Source organism: Stomoxys calcitrans, chromosome 1 (genome assembly GCF_963082655.1).
Source record: "Stomoxys calcitrans chromosome 1, idStoCalc2.1, whole genome shotgun sequence".
Classification (NCBI taxonomy): Eukaryota; Metazoa; Arthropoda; class Insecta; order Diptera; family Muscidae; genus Stomoxys; species Stomoxys calcitrans.
The window spans coordinates 22,215,679-22,235,712 of NC_081552.1; the positions used below are offsets into that span (position 1 = coordinate 22,215,679).

Here is a 20,034-nt window from a genome sequence, read left to right on the forward strand (position 1 = left end):
GTTTGTAAAATTGTTTGTTCCGTATAGACTCAAAAACGACTGAACCGATTTCTTTCAAATTTTCACAGATTGTGGGGAGTGGTCCAGAAGTAGCAATAGGCTATATAATTTATTGATATTGGTAGGGGGGCGGACTCTCCCCCTTACCCTAAAAGTACGAGCCCAAAATAAAAGTGAACCGATCGGGACAATATCGGATTCAAATGAAAGGTATTCAAAATAGGTTTATTGGACGATAATGACAACATGGGACTCGAATGAAAGGCATTTGGGAGTAGATTACGAAAATGGTAGTGAAGGAGGAAAAGGCTCTTTATACCCTCCACCATAAGATGGGGCGCTTAAAATTTTGCACAAATACTTCTTATTAGTGTAGGTCGGTTGGTATTGTAAATGGGCCATATCGGTCCATGTTTTGATATAGCTGCCATATAAACCGATATTGGGTCTTGACTTCTTGAGCCTCTAGAGTGCGCATTTCTTATCCGATTGGGATGAAATTTTGCACGACGTGTTTTGTTATTATATCCAACAACTGTGCCAAGTATGGTTCAAATCGGTTCATAACCTGATATAGCTGCCATATAAACCGATCTTGGGTCTTGACTTCTTGAGCCTGTAGAGTGCGCAATTCTTATCCGATTTGAATGAAATTTTGCACGACGTGTTTCGTTATTATATCCAACAACTGTGCCAAGTACGGTTCAAATCGGTCGATAACCTGATATAGCTGCCATATAAACCGATCTGGGGTCTTGACTTCTTGAGCGTCTAGAGTGCGCAATTCTTATCCAATTGGAATGAAATTTTGCACGACGTGTTTTGTTACGATATCCAACAACTGTGCCAAGTATGGTTCAAATCGGTTCATAACCTTATATAGCTGTCATATAAACCGATCTTGGGTCTTGACTTCTTGAGCCTCTAGAGGGCGCAATTCCTATCCGATTTAAATGAATTTTGACACGTAGTATTTTGTTATGATATTCAACAACTGTGCCAAATATGGTTCAAATCGGTTCATAACCTGATATAGCTGTCATTGCACAGATCTGGGGACTTGACTTCTTGAGCTTCTAGAGGGCGCAATTCTTATCCGATTTGGCTGAAATTTCGCAAGACGTTTTTTATTGTTACTTTCAACAACTATGTCAAATAAAATACAAGTCGGTTCATAACCTGATATAGCTGCCATATAAACCGATCTGGGATCTTGACTTCTTGAGCCTCTAGAGGTCGCAATTATTATCCGATTTGCCTGAAATTTTGTACGAAGGATTCTTTCATGACCATCAACATACGTGTTTATTATGGTATGAATCGGTCTATAGCCCGATACAGCTCCCATATAAATCGATCTCTCTATTTTGCTTTTTGAGCTCACAAAGAGCGCAATTCTTATTCGAATTGGCTGACATTTTACACAGGTCTCCAACATATAGTTCAATTGTGTTCCAACCCGGACCATATCTTGAAATCGCTCTAATAGCAGAGCAAATATTTTCTTATATCCTGTTTTGCCTAAGAAGAGATGCCGGGAAAGAACTCGACAAATGCGATCCATGGTGGAGGGTATATAAGATTCGGCCCGGCCGAACTTAGCACGCTTTTACTTGTTAGTTTTTATACCCTCCACCTAGGATGGGGGGTATACTAATTTCGTCATTCTGTTTGTAACTACTTGAAATATTCGTCTGAGACCCCATAAAGTATATATATTCTTGAGTATATATATTCTTTTTTGTCGATCTAGCCATGTCCGTCCGTCTGTCCGTCCGTCCGTCTGTCCGTCCGTCCGTCTGTCCGTACGTCCGTCCGTCCGTCCGTCTGTCTGTCGAAAGCACGCTAACTTCCGAAGGAGTAGAGCTAGCCGCTTGAAATTTTGCACAAATACTTCTTATAAGTGTAGGTCGGTTGGTATTGTAAATGGGCCATATCGGTCCATGTTTTGATATAGCTGCCATATAAACCGATCTTGGGTCTTGACTTATTGAGCCTCTAGAGGGCGCAATTCTTATCCGATTTGAATGAAATTTCGCATGACGTATTTTGTTATGATATCCAACAATTGTGCCAAGTATGGTTTAAATCGGTCCATAACCTGATATATCTGCCATATAAACCGATCTGGGGTCTTGACTTCTCGAACCTCTAGAAGGCGCAAATCTTATCCGATTGGAATGAAATTTTGCACGATGTATTTTGTTATGATATCCAACAATTTTGCCAAGTATGGTTCAAATCGGTTCATAATCTGGTATAGCTGTCATATAAACCGATCTTGGGTCTTGACTTCTTGAGCCTCTAGAGAGCGCAATTATCGTCCGATTTAACTAAAATTTTGCACGTAGTATTTTGGTATTACTTTCAACAACTGTGCTAAGTATGATTAAAATCGGTTCATAATCTGGTATAGCTATCATATAAACCGATCTTGGATCTTGACTTCTTGAGCCAAGTGATGGCGCAATTCTCATCCGATTTGGCTGAAATTTTGCATGAGGTGTTTTGTTATGACTTCCAATAACTGTGCTAAGTAGTGCGTAAATCGATATAGATCCTGATATAGCTGCCATATAAACCGATCTGGGATCTTGACTTCTCGAACCTCTAGAGGGCGCAATTCTCATCCGATTTGGCTGAAATTTTGTACAAGACCTTCTCTCATGACCTTCAATATACCTGTCTAGTATGATCTGAATCGATCAATAGCTTGATACAGCTCCCATATAAACCTATCTCCCGATTTTGCTTCTTGAGCCCTTACAAGGCGCATTTCTTATCCGAATGAACTGAAATATTACACAATGACTTCTACAATGTCAATCAGCATTCAATTATGGTCCGAATCGGACTATATCTTGATATAGCTCCAATAGGATAACAGTTCTTATTCAATATTCTATGATTGTTTAAAAAGAGATACCGCGCATAGAACTCGACAAATGCGATCAATGGTGGAGGGTATATAAGATTCGGCCGGGCCGAACTTAGCACGCTCTTACTTGTTTGATATTGGAAGGGGGGGGACCCTCACCCGTTACCCCAAAAACACAACTTCAAATCAAAAGTGGACCGATAGGGACAATATGGGTATCAAATGAAAGGTATTGGGGAGTAGAATACGAAAATGGTATTAAAAATTGCGATGAAGTATGCGAGGGGTCGTCCTACCCCAAAAACTCTCCCTAACAAACATATTGTACGTAAATATCAATATGGGACTCAAATGAAAGGTATATGACATAAAAAATGAGGTCCAAGAAATTGGGGGTCGCCCCACCCTCAAATGGGAATATAATTCGATCCTAGCTAGATGAGCCTCAAATTAAAGGTATGTGGTAGCAGATTATGAATATGACGTTAAACTTTGTGTCCAAGAATCTAGGCGGTGCTTTACCTCCTAAAGTCGCCTCCAAAAGTTTATTTGACCCATTAAAACAATGGAGGATCAAGTGATAGATATTTTTAAGTGAAGTGCGTCATCAAGTGGCAGATGGAGGGAGCCGCCCCGCCACCGAACGGCTGTATACACCAATTATGACAATATGGGGTTAAATTCTAAGTATAAAGTTGTGGACTGCGAATATGATATATTTATTCGGCTCATATATCTAGCGGACCACATCACCTCAAAACAGTTGATCAATTATAATGACCTAACAGGACACTACCGCCGTACCCCCAAAGTTATGACGTTCAATGTGATAGGAGCAGATGCAAACCTTAAGTCGAGGTGGCCGTCATAATTAGCTCATCGACAAGGAGCCTTCTTTTCCCAGACAAGTCCAAACAACGTGCTGCTGGGCAACACTTTCATGTTCAAAAGTTTTACATGGTTAAATTGCTAAGAACTGTCGCCACCGCATCTAATATAAAGACCGGCAAATAAGTTCTCTATCACTGAGAATGGTTTGATATGGTAATTTGATTTGATGGAAACATAGGCTATATAATTTTCGGATATCGGGAGTCAGTCCCCTACCCCTTACCCCAAAAGTCCTACCTAAAAATAAGAGTGGAGCGATTATGACAATATGGGACTGGAATGAAAGGTATTCGGGAGTAGATTATGAATATGGTCAGGAAGAAGAAATATGCTCTATAATTTGTTAATATCGGAAGGGGGCGGACCGTCCCCGTTACCCCAAAAATACCACCCAAAATCACAAGTGGACCCATAAAGAAAATATGGATATCAAATGAAAGGTATTGAAGAGTAAAATACGAATATGATATTAAAAATTGGTTCCAAGAACCCAGGAAGTCGCCCTAACCCCAAAATGTCTAAAAACAGGCAAATTGGTCGTCTATACCAATATGGGGCTTAAATGAAAGGTATTGGGGAATAGATTACGAATATGGCAAACAAAATCAGATCGAAGTGTAGGGGGTCACCCCACCCCCCAAAAACTCCCCAAATAGGCATATGGCCCATCATGACTATATGGGACTCCGTGTGTTTGTTTGTTCCGTTGAATCAAAAAAAGGAAACATAGGCTATATGTATTGCGGATTTTTCATATAGTCGGCGTTGACAAATTTTTTCAACGGCTTGTGACTCTGTAATTGCATTCTTTCTTCTGTCAGTTATCAGCTGTTATTTTTAGCTTGCTTTAGAAAAAAAGTGTAAAAAAAGTATATTTTATTAAAGTTCATTCTAAGTTTAATTAAAAATACATTTACTTTCTTTTAAAAAATCCGCAATTACTTTTTGGGCAACCCAATAATGGGTATCAAATGAACCCGAATATATGGGTATCAAATGAAAGGAATTAGAAACTAGAAAATGAAAATCATATTAAATTTTGGGTTCAAGTACCCACCGGGCCGCCCCAACCCAAAAGTTCCGACGTTCGACGTTTCCATCAATATGGGACTCAAATGAAAAGTATCCGGCAGTAGATTACGAATATGGCATAACAAATTAGGTCCAAGTAATGGGAAGTCGCCTCACCCCCATATACCCCCAAATGCGCTATCAGCCGACCATGGCTATATTGATTTAAATGAGAGATATTTGGGGGTAGATTATGAAATATGACATTAAAATTTGCGTTCAAGTAAAGGTGGCTCTTTTCCTCCTAAAAATACGTCGAATAGAATAATTGACACATTATGGCAATATGGGACTCAATTGAAAGGTATTTGAGAGTAGAAAACGAATTTGATATCCAACTTTGGGGGTATGCCCTAAATCACCCTTAAACTGAGTTTTATTTCCGTCAGTATGGAGAGTAAAGATCGAATTTGGGAGTAAAGATCGAATAGAATACTTTTTTTCAGGGCAAAGTGCCGGTGGAGTCCCCAGCCCAAAAAAACATGGTTTCTATTGTTGGACGGGTGCCGCGGGGACAGCCCAAATGGATATATGGACCAATCACGACAATATAGTGCAATGTGTTTGGGAGCCGCCCCACCACAAAATACCTCCCTATTATATAAAAGCTATTTGGAGTAGATATTTGTTTATTTTCGGGAAATTTATATTAATTTTCGGGACAAAGACCCTGGGGTCCAGCCCACCTTCAAACACAACTTATTTACCGATCATGACATTATGGGACTCATACGAAATGTTTCTGAAAGTAGAGCACGAATCTTTTATTTATTTTGATGGCCAAGTGACCACCCCCGAATAACCCCCTAAACCCGAAATATTTACCAATACAGTAATATGGGGTTCAAAAGAAAGACAGGGAGTAGAGTAAAAATTTGCCCAGGAACCGAGCGGGGTCAAACTTTTCATACATCTATGAGTGTTTCCGATTCAAGTTGAGTTTATCAACGATAAGGCACCTTTTTTACAGCCGATTCCGTACGGTGTGCCGCAGTACGACATTTCTTTGGGGAGAATTTTTTAAATGACCTTGTGTGGTATAGTACCTCGCAAATGTCGCCAGCGTTAGGTGGGGATAACCACCGACAGGATTCGAACGCAGGCGTTCAGCGTCATAGGTGGACATAGGCTACAGTAGCACGATATCCACATCCCTTTTTATAGCCTAGTCCGAATGGCGTGCCGCAGTGCGACACCTCTTTGGAGGGATTACCCTCCCCCTTACCCTTAATTTCAGAAACTCTAGATCTCAGAGATGGTGGTGCTATTTAAGCGAAAGTTTGTGTGCTCTCTTATAGTAACCTAAAAACAAAAGTTTGGTACCCAAATTTCGGATGGGGTATCTAGGGGGGACGCTCCACCCTAAACTTATCAAAGGGCCAAGTGTCTGGGGACCAACTCACCCCAAAAACACCCATAAATCCGACATACATACATATTTACGGGTCAAGGCAATATGGGACTCAAATGAAAGGTATTTGGGAGTAGATCACGAAATTCATACCTTCTTTCGGGACCACGTTTCTGGGGGCCCACACCACCCCCTAAACCCACCAACCACCACCATGGGAGCTTCTTGCTCCCAAAATCCCCATGAGAATATCGGGCTCAAATAAAGTCTCTTAAGAATGGAGTACATCTAACATCCAAACTCAAATGACCCTAAACCCTTTGAGCGAATTCATAAATCAGTAAAGATCATATGGGATTCAGATAAAGGCATTTAAATTGTTTAACTGTTAGCCAAGCGAACGATCAAGAATATACCTACTTTATGGGGTCTTATTTTCGCTCGATTTGAAGTAATGTGGTAGTTTTCTAAACGATCTTCATGAAATTTGGGTTATAGCATTCTGATGTGCGCGTTGAAAAAATTGGCCCGTATAAACCGACCTTGGGTCTTGACTTCTAGAGCTTCTAGAGGACGCAATTTTTATCCCATTTGGGTGAAATTTTGCACGTGGTGTAGTGATATGACTCCCCAACAACTGTGCCTAGTATAGTCTAAATCAGTTCATATCCTGATATAGTCGCCATATGAACCGACCTCCAGATTAGAGTTCTTGAGTTCTTTATGGGGTCTTAGACCAATATTTCGATGTGTTACAAGCGGAATGGCGAAGTAAGTATACTCCTTCCTCGGCAGTGCCGAACTTTGGATACCCACCACCATGGATATGTTCTTCATGTTCATATATTCCAAATATGGGCTGGGCTGGGTTCTATGTTATTCCGGTGCCGAGAACTCTTATCGGGCAATAAATTCGATTTTTTTGGAATTTAGATCCTAAATTGGACGATTCGTCTATGTGACAGCTTTATCGAAATATGGCCCCATCTGGTTTATAACAACTCACGCTTTAAAATTTCAGCGATTTCGGGTAATAAAATCGGTTTGAATAGGCCTGAGGCCCAAACTCAGAAGATCGAGCTATATAGCAGCTTTATCTATATGTTGTCCGATCTGGACTATTTTCCATGCAGATGGCGGGAGACTTAAAGCAACTAACTGTTCCAAGTTTCATCAAAATCGGGTAACAGATGAGGCTTAAGGACTTCAAAATATAAATCGGCAGATCCGTCTGGACCGTATTCGGGTTGAATGACGAAAGCCTTTTAACAACTCACTGTTTTAAATTTTGCTAAAAATCGGGTAATAAATGAGACTTTTATGAGCTTAAGACTCTAAATCGACAGATCGGTTTATATGGCAACTATATCTAAATATAGTCCGATCTGCACCATATTCTGGTCGAATAAAGGGAGGTTTATAGCAACTCATTGTTTTATTGGGTAATAAAAGCGGAAATCGGGTTATAAATGCGTTTTTTATTGGCTTCAGACCCTTTGTCGGTATATCTGTCTATTTGGCACCTATATCGTCCGATTTGAACCATATTTGGGTCGAATGTCGGGAGCCTTAATAATACTCACTGTTTCAAATTTCAGCAAAAACGTGTTTTAAATGCAGCTTTTATGGCTTTCAGACCCTTTATCTGTCTATTTGGCAGCTAAATATAGTCCGATCGCAATCATATATGAGTTGGATGTCGGGTGGCTTAAAAAAACTCACTGTTTCAAATTTCATCGAAATCGGGTAATAAAAAAAGCTTTAATGGGTTTCAGGCCCTTAATCGTTAGATTGGTCTATATGACAGCTATATCTAAATATAGTCCGACCTGAATAATATTTGAGTCCGATATCGGGAGGCTTTAAACAACTCAATGTTCAAATATTATTGAAATCGGCTAATTAATGCAGCTTTATGGGTTTCAGACCCTTAACCGGCAGATCGGTCTATATGGCAGGTATGTCCAAATATGGTCCGACTTGGCCCTTTCAAGAATTTAACCTACATATGACAAATTTTCAATTCAATATCTTAGTTTTTGTTAAATCGCCTTACGTTACGACGATCCGAAATAAAAATACTCTGTAGGGTCGGAAATGGATATTTCGATGTGTTGCAAACGGAATGGTGAAATGAATACACCCCCCATCCCATGGTGGTGGTTATAAAAACCTCGCACCAAACGGCGCCAGGCTGAATGCAACATGAATTTCTACGACACATAGGTTGTTGGACAATGTTTTACGCCATAAATAAATATCCATCCTTTGAGTTCCTCACAAATTCTTGCAATTTTCTCAAAAACATTTCTCAACATTTTTCACAAACGAAGTTAACTTGTCGTAAAAATAATTTGAATAGAGTAATAGTGCAGAGGCGTACGCTAAAACGTCTCATTATTGGTTAACAGCCTGTATTGGTACCACTACTGTCATATAAGGTATTATAACTTAGTGGGTCTACCACCCTTCAAGCAAATGAAGAGCGATAAACATTCGGATCGACTGAGAACCAATTTCTGATTAGTTTTGGCTATGACCAGCTGTCTGTCCATGCGAAATTGTCTACAAAGTACAGATGGCAATATTTATAAATTTGTCACAGACCTATAAGAAATTTTTTCAAAATCCAAAATATTTTCGCTCGATTTGAAGTAATGTGTTAGGTTTCTAAACGATCTTCATGAAATTTGGGTTATAGCATTCTGATGTGAGCGTTGAAAAAATTGGAAACCGATCTTGGGTCTTGACTTCTAGAGCTTCTAGAGGGCGCATTTTTTATCCTATTTGGATGAAATTTTGCACGTGGTGTTGTGGTATGACTCCCCAACAACTGTGCCTAGTATAGGCTAAATCAGTTCATATCCTGATATAGCCGCCATATAAACCGACCTCCAGATTAGAGTTCTTGAGCCTCTGGACGGGCGCAATTATTATCCAATTTAACCGAAATTTTGCACGAATTATTTTATTTGGACTTCCAAGAACTGTATCAAGTATGGTCTAAATCGGTCCATATCCTGATATAGCTGAGCTGATCTCCCGATTAGACCTCTTGAGGCTTTAAACAAGTATGGTCTTAGTCGGTATAAAACCTGGTATAGCTGCCATATAAACCGATCACTTAGTTTGACATTTTGAGCCTCCGGAGGAATTATTACTCGATGTGCCTGAAATTTTGGAGGTGGTGATTTTCTATGACAAATGCGATCCATGGTGGAGGGTATATAAGATTCGGCCCGGCCGAACTTAGCACACTTTTGCTTGTTGTTTTTTTTTTTTTTTTGAAAATTAAAAATTTTAAATTTCAAGTTTAACAGAAACCTTAATATCTTAAAAATTGTCAAAAATGCTTTCGTCACACAATGAAAAATTGCTAAATACTGTTTGCTAATGATCAGAGGGTAATTATTTGTTTTTTTTTTTTTATTTTTTTGGACCACAGTAAAGTTGTTATTGTATTTGTAGATATATTTGACAATTACGCAAATGAAGTAAATGTTTGGTATAAGCATTGAGTCACTATTGAAAAATGTCCAAAATTATTTGTCTGCTGTTTAAGTTATTGTACGCATTAAAAATGTATATGGATTTTACGGAAGCAGCAAAGGGTTCTGGGTTTATGTTGACCAACATGGAGTGTGAATCTTGGGACAAGGAATTTGTATACTTTTCCCTTTGCCAGGTGGAAAAGAGGAGCCAGATTTTAAGTGTGCTGAATGCAAGGGCTACACTGCGAAAGACAGCCAGTGATATAAAGGTAGGCAATAAGGCCTTTAATACAAAGAATTTCAATTATTTATCTTTTTACTTGTATCGACTTTTAGGCCAACGTTAAATTGCTACGCAAGTTGAACCGAAATTATCAGCCCTTCTTGTACGATGATTTAATTGATGTTTGTGGCCTTTTAGCCAATATGGATGATAAAAGGCAAATATTTTGGTCTTCTATTACTCCAGTGATTACGAAACATACCAATGTGAATCACTCATGTCCATACTACGTTTGTTAATCACTATGACAACTTGCCTGACACTGACTTAATGAATATCTTCTATATTTACAGCCCCAGGATATAGTGGCCCATAATTTTTCCCATGATGCTGGTTATGCCAGTCTGCTGCCCATACCCAAGGGCAAATATCGAGTTCAAGTTATATTTTGGGTTAATGGTGTTAAGCGATGCAAAATTAATGTTTATAGTGAAAAGTTTTAAACAAAAGTTAAATAAAACAAAAGTTCATGTTCTAAGTGCAAATAACTAACATGCAACTGATTTTATAAATTAATGCGTATATGCAAAACTAGCATAGCCCAGGTCGCTTCGATACACCCAAGATGTAACTGTAACTTTTATTTAAAAACTTTAGCCTGAACCGTGAAGAAAGTACCATTTTGTACGTTTTTGTATTAAATGTGCCTATTTCAAAATATGCTCTACTCTCCCGATGTATACTGCCAATTTGTAACTGTATCCCAATTTTGAGAGCTTTAGCTTAATCCCATATTGAACACTTTAGTACTTAATATGCGAATTTCAAGAAAATCTTTTAGTAGCCCAATACATATATTGTAACGCTGAAATTGTATTGCAAAATTCAGACCTCTAAGTCACTCAAAGTAACATTTTGTACGATTTAGTGCCTAGATGTATTAATTTCAAAAACTACCACTATCTACCAGTCGCCCAATATATACTGTCAAGCTGAAACCGTATACCAATTTTGAGAGCCGTAGCTTAATCCGTAAATAAAGTAAAATTTTGTACGTTTAGTACCTGAATGTAGGATAAAACAAAAAAGCCCGGCGTTCGGCCGGGCCGAATCTTATATACCCTCCACCATGGAGCGCATTTGTCAGTTCTTATCCCGGCATCTCTTCTTAGGCAAAAAATGATATAAGAAAAGAAAGAAAGAAAAATCTGCTATTAGAGCGATATCAAGATATGATCCGGTTTAGACCACAATTAAATTATATGTTGGAGACCTGTGTAAAATGTCAGCCAATTCGAATAAGAATTGCGCCCTTTGTGGGCTCAAGAAGTAAAATAGAGAGATCGATTTATATGGGAGCTGTATCGGGCTATAGACCGATTCAGATCATAATAAACACGTATGTTGATGGTCATGAGAGGATCCGTCGTACAAAATTTCAGGCAAATCGGATAAGAATTGCGCTCTCTAGAGGCCCAAGAAGTCAAGACCCTATATCGGTTTGCAGCTATATCAGGTTATAGACCGATTTGAACCACACTTGGCACAGTTATTGGATATCGTAGCAAAACACGCCGTGCAAAATTTCATTCAAATCGGATAAGAATTGCTCACTCTAGAGGCTCAAGAAGTCAAGACCCAAGATCGGTTTATATAGCAGGTATATCAGGTTATGGACCGCTGTGAACAATACTTGGCACAGTTGTTGGATATCATAACAAAACACGTCGTGCAAAATTTCATCCCAATTGGGTAAGAATTGCGCACTCTAGAGGCTCAAGAAGTCAAGGCCCAAGATCGGTTTATATGACAGCTATATAAGGTTATGGACCGATTTGAACCATACTTGGCACAGTTGTTGGATATCATAACAAAACACGTCGTGCAAAATTTCATTCCAATCGGATAGGAATTGCGCACTCTAGAGGCTCAAGAAGTCAAGACCCAAGATCGGTTTATATGGCAGCTATATCAGGTTATGGACCGATTTGAACCATACTTGGCACAGTTGTTGGATATCATAACAAAACACGTCGTGCAAAATTTCATCCCAATCGGATAAGAATTGCGCACTCTAGAGGCTCAAGAAGTCAAGACCCAAGATCGGTTTATATGGCAGCTATATCAAAACATGGACCGATATGGGCCATTTACAATACCAACCGACCTACACTAATAGGAAGTATTTGTGCAAAATTTCAAGCGGCTAGCTTTACTCCTTCGGAAGTTAGCGTGCTTTGGACAGACAGACGGACGGACGGACAGACGGACGGACATGGCTAAATTTCACGACGATCAAGAATATATATACTTTATGGGGTCTCAGACGAATATTTCGAGTAGTTACTTATGGTAAAGGGTATAAAAATAAAACAAATAAAAGTTCGGCCGGGCCGAATCTTGCGAACCCACCATCATATATAAATTTATACAAAATTAATTTTGTTGAAGGGCATAATTTTATTCTACATACTGCTGTCAAACCAACAACAATTAAATATTTTTGGAATCGAACAACGATGATCGAGAGACCGGTTTACATGAGAGCTATATCAGATTATAGACTGATTTGGTCCGTACTAGACATAGTTGTTGGGAGTCATAACGGACCACAATGTGAAAAATTTCAGCCAAATCGGACGAAAATCGCGGCTTCCAGGGGCTCAAGAAGTCAAATCGAGAGATCGGTTTATATCTGAGCTATATCTAAATCTAAACCGATATGGCCCATTTGCAATCCTCAGTATTAAGTATCTGTGCAAAATTTCACGCGGCAAGCTTTACGCGTTCGACCACTATCGCGATTTCGACAGACGGACGTACATGGCTAGATCTACTCAGAACGTCGGGACGATCAAGGGGTCTTAGACGAATATTTCGAGGTGGTATAAACGGAATGACTAGATTAGTGTACCCCTATTTTTATACCCTCCACCATAAGATGGGGGGTATACTAATTTCGTCATTCTGTTTGTAACTACTCGAAATATTCGTCTGAGACCCCATAAAGTATATATATTCTTGATCGTCGTGACATTTTATGTCGATCTAGCCATGTCCGTCCGTCTGTCCGTCCGTCCGTCCGTCCGTCCGTCCGTCTGTCTGTCGAAAGCACGCTAACTTCCGAAGGAGTAAAGCTAGCCGCTTGAAATTTTGCACAAATACTTCTTATTAGTGTAGGTCAGTTGGTATTGTAAATGGGCCATATCGGTCCATGTTTTGATATAGCTGTCATATAAACCGATCTTGGGTCTTGACTTCTTGAGCCTCTAGAGGGCGCAATTCTTATCCGATTGGGATGAAATTTTGCGCGACGTGTTTTGTTATGATATCCAACAACTGTGCCAAGTATGGTTCAAATCGGTCCATAACCTGATATAGCTGCCATTTAAACCGATCTTGGGTCTTGACTTCTTGAGCTTCTAGAGGGCGCAATTCCTATCCGATTTAGCTGAAATTTTGCATGACGTATTTTATTTTTACTTTCAACAACTGTGTCAAATAAGGTTCAAATCGGTTCATAACCTGATATAGCTGCCATATAAACCGATCTGGGATCTTGACTTCTTGACCCCTAGAGTTCGCAATTATTATCCGATATGCCTGAAATTTTGTACTACGGATCCTCTCATGACCATCAACAAACGTGTTTATTATGGTCTGAATCGGTCTATAGCCCGATACAGATACCATATATATCGTTCTCTCTATTTTACTTCGTGACCCCCAATGGGCGCAATTCTTATACGAATTGGCCGAAATTTTACACAGGTCTCCAACATATAATTTAATTGTGGTTCGAACCGGACCATTTCTTGATATCGTTTTAATAGCAGAGCAACTCTTTTCTTATATCCTTTTTTGCCTAAGAAGAGATGCCGGGAAAAGAACTCGACAAATGCAAGTAAAAGCACGCTTTTACTTGTTTATAAATGTACCGTTTTTTTAATTGCGAAGAAGATATAAAACCTCGCATATTAATTGGTGACCTCGCGTTTCAAATTGTTAAATACAAATTCAAATAATCTTACAGGTGTAACAATGCCTAACGCCACGAAATGAAATTCTCAAGCCCTTCTCAAATTTAGCTTTTGGTCAATTAAATGACGCTGTTCTCAAGACACTCTTTTTGGAATAACTTCCACAAGATGTTCGCTCCATTTTAACAATAAGTCAAATAAGCGATGTGTCTTCTTTAGCTCTACAAGCAAACAAGATTATGAGTCTACATTCGCCGCAACTTTATGAAGTAACTACTGCAGCTGGCTATTTTGATCTGACCAAGATATCCCGTCAAATTGAAGCTCTAGAAAAGAAATTCAATAATTTTTCTAGAAATTGCAGCCAATCTCGCTCAGAAACAGGTAATGACTCCAAATCACGAAACAAAAGTTAATCACGACGCAGAGATTGGTGTTGGAACCATAATCGGCGTATTTCCATGTTCATTCTCACAAAAACCAGAGGGCCATTCGGAAGTTGAGACAATTTCGGATTATAGTAGTATCTCGAGTCGCCTTTTTGTTGAGGATAAAATTACCAATAGAACATTTTTAGTTGGCACCGCGGCCGATTTACCTGTAAGTCCTCCGAGCTTCAAAACTGCAAAAACGTCCGACTGTGGTATTAAAATTTTTGCTGCAAATGGTTCGTACTTCCAATCGGAAAATTATGCATTTAGATTTTGGATTAAGCAGAAAATTTTCTTGGACTTTCAGTATAGCAGATGTTATAAAAACAATTATTGGATCTGATTTTTTAAAACGTTTTCATCTTCAGCCTGACTTAAAACAAAACAGATCTGCAAGTTTCAGCGAAACTTTCTAACTCTTTGTCACTGGGCATAACAACGTTGGCGAAAGATGACTCCATATACAAAAAATTGTTAATGAAGTATCCAGAAGTATCAAGTTTCCACTCTTCTTGGAATTAAAGTGAAACATGGAATATATCATCATATTGAAACGACTGGATCACCCGTTTTTGCAGTATTACGACGCTTAGACCAAAATCGTTTTCAAATTGATTTTGAGTACATGCTTGAACTAGGGATTCTAAGAGGGCCAATGAGAAATTGGTCGAATCCTCTTCATCAGGATTCACTGAATACGGTTAAGCCCAGCCATCAGCCGAGATACATTTTATTTAATTTTTGGCAGCACTTGGCATTGAGGATGTCAACTGGTTCTCTGTTTACATTCATTCTTTGTTTACGTTTTCTCCTATTTGATGGTATTTTTAATCGGCAGATTTGACACCCTTAATGATGTTCATGGTGCCTGCCCACTTTATGTTTTTGCAAGTGACCAAACCTTCTATCAGTGAATCCTGCCTTTTCATATGGTTCCCAAGAAAAATGGTGAATGGAGATTCGTTGGAGATTACCGATTTTTAAATAAAATCACGGTACCAGATCGTTAACTTAGCCGGTAGCTGTATATTTTTAAAGTCTAAAAAATTCCTGTATTTCCCCGATGACATACCAAAAACTGCTGTCGTTACTCCATTTGGCTTATATGAATTTGGCAAAATGCCGTTTGGATTTGCGAAATTCAGCCCTTAGCTTCCAACGTTTAATGTAAACTATGAAGATAGATGGTGAACAGTGGACGAAGTCGTTTCAGGATTGTCAACGATCAAAAATAACTTGCCATACAAAAAGTCCTATGTGGTTTGCCTTCTACATTTATCTACATTGATGATGTCCTTATAATTTCAAAATAACCTGCTGAGCATATGGAACATATGAAGATCGTTTTCGAGAGATTTCAGATATATGGTATTCTCGTCAACCAAGGTAAATGTTTTGTCGGTAATAATGAAATCGTTTTCCTTGGCTTCCGAATATCGTCAAGGGGAATGCAACCCATTCGAAGCATAGTTGATGAAATCGATAGTATCCCTAAGCCTTTGCCTATTCAGGATAACGTATTCTCGGAATGGTTAGCATTTATAGACGTTTTTTACCTAACGCAGCAACAGAACATGCTCCACTAAACCAACTTCTCAAGAACATAGTCAAAATGACCTGTAATTTGGACTGAGGAAGCTGAGAAATCATTTTCACAATGTAAATCAAGCTTATCAAATGCAGTGTTGTTACTTTATCCGGTCAGTGGTGCATTAAAGTAGATGCATCAGACTTTACTTTAGGAGCTGTTTTCAATCAGCGAATGAATGATGGATTTCAGCCACTACCTTTCTTTACCATTAAACTAAGCCAATCTCAGAGAGGCTATAGTACTAATGACCTAGAGCTATTAATGGTTTATGAAGCTGTTAAACATGTTCGGCACTATTTAGAAGAGCGTTCGTTTTCTACCTATACTGATCACAAGCCTACAACAATAAAGTTTTATTGTTGGGCAATTTACAACGGATTTGAGGTATATTAAGGGTAATGAAAACATCGTGGCAGATACACTCTCTCTTCTACACTTCTTTGTATGGCACATTCAAGGTATTAAGTATTGTTTTTCAGTATGAAACTCAACACTTTGTTTTTCATGTGCTACTCAAATTAATAACACAGCAAGAAATTCGATGCTTATGTTGGCTGCCGGTGAGAAATTCGGCATGAGCAATTTCGGCACACTTTCTTAAGCTGCCATTTCTTTTTATACTCACCACCGAAGGATGGGGGTAATTCATTTTGTCATTCCGTTTGCAACACATCGAAATAACCATTTCCGACCCTATAAAGTATATATATTCTTGATCAGCGTAAAAATCTAAGACGATCTAGACATGTCCGTCCGTTATTATCCGAATTTGATAAAATTCGGGACAGTGAGTTGTGTTAGGCCCTTCGACATATTTCTTCAATTTGGTTCATATCGGTTCAGATTTGGATATAGCTGCCATATGGACCGATTTTTCGATTTATGGTTTTGGGCCCATAAAATTCTCATTTATTATCCGATGTCACCGATATTTGGGACAGTGTGTTAAGTTAAGCCCCTTGACATACTTCTGCAATATCGCACAGATCGGTCCAGATTTGGATATAGCTGCCATATAGACCGATCCTCCAATTTAGGGTCTAAGGCCCATAAAAGCCACATTTATTATCCGATTTCGCTGAAATTTGGGACAGTGAGTTGTGTTAGGTCCATCGACATTCTTCGTTAAATTGGCCTAGATCGGTTCAGATTTGGATATAGCTGCCATATAGACCGATCCTCCGGTTTAGGGTCTTAGACCCATAAAAGCCACATTTATTGTCCGATTTTGCTGAAATTTGGGACAGTGAGTTGTGTTAGGACCTTCGACATATTTCTTCAATTTGGTCCATATCGGTTCAGATTTGGATATAGCTGCCATATGGACCGATTTCTTGATTTATGGTTTGGGCCCATAAAATTCTCATTTATTATCCGATGTCGCCGAGATTTGGGACAGTGTGTTAAGTTAAGCCCCTTGACATACTTCTGCAATATCGCACAGATCGGTCCAGATTTGGATATAGCTGCCATATAGACCGATATCTAGGTTTTAGGTTTTGGGGCCATAAAAGACGCATTGATTGTCCGATGTCGCTGAAATTTGAGACAGTGAGTCTGGCAAGGCTCTTTGACGTCCTTCTTCAATTTTGCCCAGATCGGTCCAGATTTGAATATAGCTGCCATATAGACCGATCTCTCGATTTAAGGTTTTGGGCCCATAAAAGAGGCATTTATTGTCCGATTTCGCCAAAATTTAGGGCAGTGCTTTGTGTTAGGCTCTTCGACATTTTTATGCAACTTGGCCCAAATCGGTCCAGATTTGGATATAGCTGCCATGTAGACCGATATCTCGATATAAAGTCTTGGCCACATAAAAGGCGCATTTATTATCCGATTTCACTGAAATTTGACACAGTGACTTATATTAGGCTTTTCGACATCCATGTCGTATACAGTTCAGATCGGTTTATTTTTAGATATAGCTAGTGTACTTATTAATATTTGGTCCAAATCGGAACATATTTTGATGAAACTGATATGGGACATAAGGTATGAAATTTTCACCGAATTTTGATGAAAGGTGGTTTACATATATACTCGAGGTGGTGGGTATCCAAAGTTCGGCCCGGCCGAACTTAACGCCTTTTTACTTGTTACTATTCTTTTCTTTTTTTTTTTGTATTTTTTAAATGGAATGTTCTCCTACGTTGCAATTTCTTTTTCTTTCTGTATATTTTAAATCTTATATTTTTATATATTTTGGTATAAATTGGGAAACATTTTAATAGACAGATGTATGGGTTGCCCAAAAAGTAATTGCGAATTTCTTAAAAAAAATTAAATGCATTTTGCCATCTTCCTGGCAAATTTAGTATTCCACGCTCATAGAACTTCTGGCCTTTATCTGCAAAAAAACTGAACCAAGTGCGATTTGATAGCCTCATCATTGCCGAAAGTTTTACCATTTAAGGAGTTCTGCAAAGATCGAAATAAATGGTAGTCTGATGGTGCAAGGTCAGGGCTATATGGTGGATGCATCAAAAGTTCCCAGCCAAGCTCACTGAGTTTTTGGCGAGTGACTAAAGATGTGTGCGGTCTAGCGTTGTCCTGGTGGAATATGACACCTTTACGATTGACCAATTCTGGTCGCTTCTCCTTGATGGCTGTATTCAATTTGTCCAATTGTTGACAGTAAACATCCGAATTAATCGTTTGGTTCCTTGGAAGCAGCTCAAAATATACCACACCCTTCCAATCCCACCAAACAGACAGCATAACCTTCTTTTGGTGGATATCAGCCTTTGAAGTGGTTCGAGCTGGTTCACCATGCTTGGACCATGATCGTTTTCGAATAATGTTGTTGTAAACAATCCATTTTTCATCTTCAGTTATGATTCGTTTTAAAAACGGATCGAATTCATTGCGTTTAAGGTGCATATCACAAGCGTTGATTCGGTTTGTTAAATGAATTTCTTTCAATACATGTGGTACCCATATTAAAATTGACGCCAAACAAACAAATGTAAACAAAATTTCGCGCACTTTTTTTTCTAAAGCAAGCTAAAAGTAACAGCTGATAACTGACAGAAGAAAGAATGCAATTACAGAGTCACAAGCCGTTGAAAAAATTTGTCAACGCCGACTATATTACTACTATATTACCGACAATTACTTTTTGGGCAACCCTAGTACAAACCCAATCTATCTTCGTCTTTTGTTTGAATTTCACTCGAAAAAGGGCAAAGCAAACGAGATAATGCTCCAACATTTGGCGACCATCTCTTCCAAAACTGACATCATATTCGCCATACTAATTCCCAACGTTTTACCAAGGAGGAGGATGTCGATTGTGCAGTCGCGTCAACATGAGCCGTGAGAGGCTCCCCAATCAAGAAATGACCAGGAGTGAATGCAGCGTCATCATTCGGGTTGATAGGAATTTGCGCAATTGGGCTTGAGTTCAGGATAGCTTGATATTTCTTTGATCAAAAGACCTTTATCGGATTTAATTCCAGCTTCCCATAGTCCACCGAAATGCGGGGACTGCGGAGGTATGAAATGGAAATTAATGTTTTTAATTGCGCAAAAAACACTTTGAGCTGTTGTAGAAAACAAGGCACTTGATAGTTCTGCAAGTTGATTCTCCCACGAAGTTGTTAGCGTTATCACAATAAAGATTTTGGCAATGTCCTCTTCGACTTATAAACCTCTTTAGTGCTCCAATAAATGCATCGGTTGTGATATCCGTTACTTGCTCTAAATGAACTGCCTTTGTAGCGAAACAAAAAAAAAAAAACAAGTAAAAAGGCGTTAAGTTCGGCCGGGCCGAACTTTGGATACCCACCACCTCGGGAATATATGTAAACCACCTTTCATCAAAATTCGGTGGAAATTTCATACCTTATGTCCCATATCAGTTATATCAAAATATGTTCCGATTTGGACCAAATACTAAAAGTACACTAGCTGAATCTAAAAATAAACCGATCTGAACCATATACGACACGGATGTCGAAAAGCCTAACATAAGTCACTGTGTCAAATTTCAGTGAAATCGGATTATAAATGCGCCTTTTATGGGGCCAAGACCTTAAATTGCGATATCGGTCTATATGGCAGCTATATTCAAATCTCGACCGATCTGGGCAAAATTGAAGAAGGACTTCGAAGAGCCTAACCAAACT

General features: G+C 38.9%; 2 protein-coding genes across 3 annotated transcripts in view; one reads left to right on the plus strand and one right to left on the minus strand.

Annotated features, from left to right (window-relative positions):
• LOC106085042 (calcium-transporting ATPase type 2C member 1) overlaps positions 1-20,034 on the minus strand; it is a 661,371-nt gene that overhangs the window by 199,969 nt on the left and 441,368 nt on the right. The gene's annotated exons all lie outside the window — the stretch shown is intronic.
• Positions 9,519-10,457, plus strand: LOC106085039 (uncharacterized). Of its 2 annotated transcripts, none has more exons than XM_013249038.2 (4): positions 9,519-9,595; positions 9,660-9,951; positions 10,019-10,195; positions 10,259-10,457. In XM_013249038.2, the coding sequence occupies exons 2-4, from the start codon at positions 9,724-9,726 to the stop codon at positions 10,406-10,408; spliced, it is 555 nt and encodes a 184-aa protein (XP_013104492.2). In that variant the 5' UTR covers positions 9,519-9,595; positions 9,660-9,723; the 3' UTR covers positions 10,409-10,457. The 2 variants fall into 2 exon arrangements, with proteins under 2 accessions (XP_013104492.2, XP_013104493.2); XM_013249039.2 differs by having other exon boundaries at positions 10,019-10,171.